Source organism: Monodon monoceros, unplaced genomic scaffold, assembly GCF_005190385.1.
Source record: "Monodon monoceros isolate NGI ecotype Baffin Bay Population unplaced genomic scaffold, NGI_Narwhal_1 Super_Scaffold_9, whole genome shotgun sequence".
Taxonomy (NCBI): Eukaryota; Metazoa; Chordata; class Mammalia; order Artiodactyla; family Monodontidae; genus Monodon; species Monodon monoceros.
In genome coordinates this window covers 29986200-29992539 of record NW_021703786.1, presented here as the reverse complement: position 1 = coordinate 29992539, position 6340 = coordinate 29986200, and the positions used below count along the sequence as shown (strand labels likewise).

Here is a 6340-nt window from a genome sequence, read left to right as displayed (position 1 = left end):
CGCCACTCCCAGTGCGCTCGCTCCACCCTGCGCCGACGGCTGCGGGATTGGCTTCCCATTCCGGTGCTCGGCCCCTGTCAACTCCGAGCCACCCCTGCCTGCCTTTTACCACCCCAGACTGGGAGTTGGGGTCCAGCTCTCTCTGGGACCTCCATCCTGCTTCCCTAGATCTTCAGTCCAGCAGCTCCCGTGCAGGGAATCTGGACACAAGAGGCTTGGGAAACCCGTCGGGCCTCCTGGCCTCCTCCTGGCTGAGGGCCACCACCAGAACCTCTTCTGAGCCCCTAATCTGAAAATCTCATGCAAATACTACTAACAACAAGGGCTGTTGTTATCTACCTCCCAGGGGTTTTGGCGATTAAATGGAACAGGACCGCACATGGGAATGCCTGGCAATGAGCATGGGGCACACAGCTAGTGCTCATTAAATGCTCTCTCCTGACCCGAGGGGCCCTGCTGCACTTTTTCCTTGAGCTGAATTTCAGGCACTTGCCAGATTAGGGTGTCTCCCTTCTCTAGGTTATGCCTAATTTCGGTTCTTTTAAAGCAAACAGTGAGGTGGAAATTTCTGGTTACCAAGAGACAGAGACCAAAAAACAGCGGTTCCTTCCTACCCCCTTTAATGGAAACTAAAGCAAGCTTCACCTGCACTTGGAATCCCCTCTTGGTGTCAGCCCTCTGCTGGGGAGAGTTCCTTGTCTGCAGGTCCCAGCTGTTCTGGAACCTCCCTTTTAGAGGGGTGGTTCCCCTGCAGCTGAGCACAGAAGGGTCCTGACTGCTAACCCACCTGCCCTGGGGGCAGTGTGTGCTGGGCCAGCGTGAGCTGGAGGTGGGTTAACTCTTTCTTTCCAAAGGAGCTGGCCTAATTTTGAGGCGGGGCGTCCTCTCCCTTTGATGCAGCAAGCGTATTGTCTTCTGGGTGACAGTATGTGAAGTTTCTCTTGCTGGAAAAGGTGCATTGATCTCTTAACTGGCTACTAGGCAGTCTCTGCCTTTAGAGAGGAGAAATACCCTAACCATCCAGCAAGCACTCGGGAGCTTTCTGGGTCCTGAGCAGGGGGCGTGCCCAGAGATCTCTGAGACCTGCCTTTGCCCCACCTGACAAGGCTTCTTATTCAAAGCATCTGGAGGCCAGGAGCCTGTGAAGAGCCGGCAAGAGGCCAATGCCCAGGGCTGGCAAAATTCTTTCAAGAGGCCTGTGGGAGCAGCCAGGGCCCACTGCCGGCTTTTCTTCTGCACCCGTCTTCAGCCAGTGGATCGCAGGGCCTCTGACACCCTCAGGAAGCAGAGGTGAGGGGTCACCTCCTGGGGTGGGAGGCAGCCTTCTTCCCACCCATAAAGCAAGAGTCCCACCAGGGGGCATTCTGGCTGCTCCCAGAACACAGACCCAGACCAGCTACAGCAAAAATCAATATATTCATACCCCCAACTCCCCAGCCTTCTTCACTCCCAAGCCCTGGGCCTGCTGGGAGGGCAGCAGAGGGGCTGCCTCAGGCAGGCCGGAGAACCCCAATGCTTGCCCCCCTTGGCACTGTGTCTCTATTGCTCCTGCCTGCGGAGCCTGACAGGGTGGCCTGAGAGGCCCAGTCCACTCTCTGAGGGGGGTGGCACTCCAGCCACTCAGTAGATGCCATAGGTGGGTTCGTGACTGTCTCGGTACCGGTCCAGGTAGCGCAGGGGCTGCCGGTGGGGGAAGCGCTTCTGCTTAGGGTGATAAGGGGGCGGCCACATAAACTCAAACACAGGCTCTCGCATGTCTGCAAGAAGAGTGAAGGGGCGTGTGTGTGGACTGCTGCTGGCCTGAGCCCCTCTCGCGTCTGCCAGGTGGGACCCAGCCAGCCCACCCCAGGAGTGGCACGCCTGCTGGTGGCCCTCTCCTGACAGGCGCTCCTCCTGGCAAGTCAGGAGACGTCTGTGAGCTCAGGCCAGCCGCCCCCTCCTCCAGCCCACTCTGCCCTTACCCAGGAGCTGGTGGAAGATGTGGGTGACCGAGTCATCCCAGCGGCACTGGAAGAAGGCCAGGCCAGCTGGAGTCATGGCATCTTGGTGTTTCTTGTAGAAATCAAAAGTGTGGAAGGTCCGCTGGGCAAGCTGGTAGCTGGAGGAAGAGCGGAGCATTAGAGAGTGGGGAAGGGGGCACCAGAGCCCCACAGGCAATGCTGAGAAGCCTCTTAGGGTCTGCCTAGCACAGCTCAAGTTACGAGAGAGGAGAACTGAGAAAGATTGACCACTGCTGGGAAGCTGGCCTGAGGCTGGGGGTAGCTGTGGGGGGGGGAGGGGCACAGATTACCAGGGTGAGGGCCGGGTGTCCCCAGAGAAGTCGATTGGCTTGTCCTGCTTGAAGAGCAGAAAGGCAAAGCGGTGGAAGCCGGAGCCTCGGGCAGGGAAGGGGGGCAGGTAGGGACACGTCTCCTGTCCTTCAGCGACCCTGTTGCCCGGGATGTTGGTTCTGGTGAGAGAAAAAGCATCTGTTAATTACCACTCGTGGGAGGTGGCAGCAGGAACATTCCCACCCGTGTGCTCCCTAGAGACTGATATACCTCCCCGGGAAGAGAGACCCTAAAATGATCTCTATTGTACAATCAAGTAGGAAGTAGAGCTCTGTAAACCCTCGGATGGACTGCAAACTTGTGGAGGGAACAGTAGGGGCTCAGAGACCAAGGGCCCCAGGAACTGTCAAGATGAGAGCTAGGTCAAGCAGCCCGTTTACTGGCCCTGGGGAGCTGTGGGGATGCCACAGCCGTGCACGCGGGAGAGCCATGCGACCTTGGGCTGTTTCTCTCCCCGTTTCTAGGTTTGTCAGGGAGTGTTTGCCCAGCCTGGCACTGGGATGGCCGCTGTACCTGCCCCAGGTACAACTCCCCAGAGGGTCCTGTTACACAGGCTGGTAACTGCAGTTGAATAAAAATACCTGACCTCCTCCCCTTGGCCTGGTGCTCAGAACCAAAGGCCACTGAGAAAACAAGAGGCAGCCCACAGGTACCAGAGGCCTCTCATGGACTCCTTTCCCATTTGATTGTCACAGAGCCCCTCAGGGTGGCTAAGGCATGTGGTGGCATCATCCTAGTTTTACAGGTAAGGAAATGAGTTCAGGGAGACCAGGAGGCCTGTGGGAGAGGCCAAGGCCCACTGCTGCCTGCTTTCCTTCTGCACCTGTCTTCAGCCACTGGATCACAGGGCCCCTGACACCCTCAGGAAGCAGAGGTGACGAACCACCTCCAGGGATGGGAGATGGTGGTTAATCCATGGTGGAGCCACGACTGAAATTCAGGTGCAGCTCTTTCCAGGGTGCCAGGGCCTCCTGGAATGCTTCTGACCCATTCCCCTACCCCAGGTACTCACACCAGCCAGTGCAAATACTCGGCATCCGGTTCCAGCAGGTGTCCATCTGCACATAAACACACCCCACTGACTGCGGGAACTGCCGCCCCTTCCCAGCTCCTCCCTTGGAAGGAGCTGGGGCTGGAGCTTTCCATCTGGCCCCTACCCCAGCTCCCCAGGGCCCTGGCTCACGGGAGGTGAAGGAGGCAGGAGAGTCCCAGTGAGCCCCAGACACCTACCCAAGTTGGTGAGCAGTAGTGTCCACATGGAGCCCTCGTCTGCCTTATAGGTCACCTCCGGGGCCTGGGCAGCCTGGTGGGGAAAGAACGATGGAGCTGTCACCCCCATCAGGGATGGACAAGCTGTTCTAAACAGACCTTCATTCTGGAGGTCAGGAACCTGAGAAACCTTGGAGAAAGAAGAGTCCATTCTGAACCAAATGCCCATGACAGCCCCTTGAGAGGCAGGTGGGCAAACAGAGACTTATAGACTTATAGAACTCTACAGAGTTGACGAGCCTGAGATCTGAACCACAAGAAGGCCAAGGACCAGGGGCTAGGAGGGCACTCTGAAGACAGAGGATCCGTCACAGCACTATGCCAAGATGGAGCTTCTTTTCCTTTCATTTTACATTCTCTTCTTTGTAATTACTGTATCATGGTGTTGTTTATCAGGAAATCAAAAAGAGGAGACAGAGAACAAGAAGACCCCAGATCAGTCTACACAGATGCCATGCTTATGTCCTTAACCACCATAAAAACCGCCTCTATAAATGCTTTCAAAAAGGAGTTGTTGTCTGTGGCCCCATGGTGGGATATGTCTGTGTACACAGGGCGGGGAGGGGCACAGGCCAGCAGTTACCTCAGTTGGAGTGACCTCATTGCCGTAGTACACAGGCACCAAGTCGTCCTCGCCTACAGCGTAGGCCACATGCAGGGGGACTCGGGGCACGAAGGTGGCCCCGTGGAACAGGTCTCGATAGAGGCCGTAGTGTTCAGCCAGACGCTGCTTGTGGTAGGGGCCACAGGTCCTCTCCCACTCAGCCCTCACTGCCTCCAGTGGGATGCGTGCTGGGAAGGAATGATGCCAGCTGGGATGCAGGGTCAGGGCAGGGACACACCCAGGACCCTCTCCCCTGGGAAGGCTTACCTGTGCGGAGGCGAGCGGCCCGTTCCTCCTCCACATTGGCCCGCAGCGCCTGGAGGACCCGCTTCCGCTCCAACAGCTGTTGGGTCCGGCAGACCTTAGGTGCAGGCAACCCAATGTCAATCTTGTCTTTGGGATCTGGGGAGGGAAGGTGTGTTAGAGAAAGTGGGATCAGGTCTTGGTTAAGCTGCCTGTCCATACCTTTCCTTTCACTGGGCAAGCTCTGCTGCTAAAGCTTACCCTTTAATTCACAAAACTAAAATATACTGTGTAGTCAGCTTCACAGACATGAACAGGGTCCAGTTGCTAAGCAAATTGGATACAACTTGAGACTGATCCCTAAACCAGGTTACATCACCTGTCTCGGTCATGGGAAATCGAGGCGGCTGGCCATCCCAATTATAGTTGGGATCACCTTCAAGCCTGTTCACAGCTGGCCATGGACTCGCACCTGTGTACCTGGCAGAATTCAGAGCTGAAGCTAGAAGGAAAGAAGCACTTCTCACACTTAATGCACAAAACCACACAAGTCACCTGGGAAACTTGTTTAAATTCAGATTCTGAATCAGCAAGTTAGCGTGGGGCCTGAGACTCTGCATTCCTAACAAGCTCCTAGGTAATGCCCATGCTGCTGTTCCCAGAACACACTCTGAGGAGCAAGACCCTAGAAAACTTTCAATCCAACACCCTTTCCCATTTACGTTAGACTATGACCATAAGAAACAGACACTGAGCCCACATCAAGAGTGACATTAGTCTAAGAATTCCGATTAACTGTATCCTTTAATCCTCACAACGATCTTGTGACACAGACACAATCTTTTTATTTTATAGTTGAGGAAACTGAACCTCAGGGAAGTCACTCCCAAGAGATTGACTTGGGTTTAAGTAAGATTCCACATGTGTGCCCTTAACCATCATTGAAATGCCTTCATAAACGCTTTCCAAAGAACAAACTCCTTAAGTGTAGTCAGTCTCTCAGGAGCAGGGTCCCTGAGTCACCTTGCCCAGGGCTTTCAATTTAATTCAGCAAAGTATTGCATACCTACGTGCCAAGCACTGTGCGGGTGCAAGGATCCAATGGTGGTCAAGACAGGCAAGATCCCCACCCTTAGGGAGCTCATAAACTGGGAGGGAGGCAGCGAAAAGAGTCAGGATACGGTGTGGCCAAGGCTACATGAACAGTATTGTAGGAGCAGAGAGGGGCGTTCTAACCCGGAACTGGGCCGTGGGGAGCTGGTCAGGAAAGAGCTTTAGGTGTAGAAATATCCAAGGTGGAACTCTAATAATGAGAGAAAGGAATGTTCCAAAGCAGGGGGACCGAAAGGTGTGAAAAATCCTGGTGGGACTAAATCGCCACCGGTGCGCACGGAAACGCTGGCAGGCCCCCTCCCCCAAGCTCGGGGAGGACGCCGGCGGGGCCCCCCCGAGTCCCAAGGCGGCGGGGTCACCGCCGAGCTCCGGTCGCCCCGCACCTGACTCCTCTCCGAAATGCTCCCGGTAGGTCCGCCACCAGTGCGGGTCCCGCGCCTCCTGCTCCGCCCGGCGCCGGTAGCGGTCGAAGCTGCGGTACTTCTTCAGCCGCTCCAGGTTGCTCACGTCGATGACCTCGTTGGGCATCGGCCCCAAAGGAGCGGTCCGGCGGCTCAGGGCGGCTGCGGGCAGAGAGCGGGACGTCAGGCCGGCCCCGGCCCGGCCCACGGAGGTCGGGGGCGGGAGCTGGCTCGATCCCCAGGGTTCGGCTATACGGAGACCTCCAAGAGCCCTCACCTGAGGTGCTGAAGCCCCGCCACCTCCGACTCCCATACAGCGCGACTCGCCACCAGGTCGCCGCCATCTTCCCCCAGGCCGCCGTCGCCGCCGCGGCTCCTAA

At 56.6% G+C, this 6340-nt stretch overlaps 1 protein-coding gene across 1 annotated transcript; it reads right to left on the bottom strand.

The window, feature by feature from the left end:
* Positions 1–1397: 1397 nt before the first annotated feature.
* On the bottom strand, positions 1398–6340 carry MRPL38 (mitochondrial ribosomal protein L38). The gene is made up of 9 exons (XM_029213410.1): positions 6238–6340; positions 5943–6122; positions 4471–4605; positions 4183–4391; positions 3561–3633; positions 3343–3388; positions 2291–2449; positions 1962–2098; positions 1398–1757 (listed from the first exon to the last, which is right to left on the bottom strand). Exons 1-9 carry the CDS (start codon positions 6302–6304, stop codon positions 1621–1623), a joined length of 1143 nt encoding a protein of 380 aa, XP_029069243.1. The 5' UTR covers positions 6305–6340; the 3' UTR covers positions 1398–1620.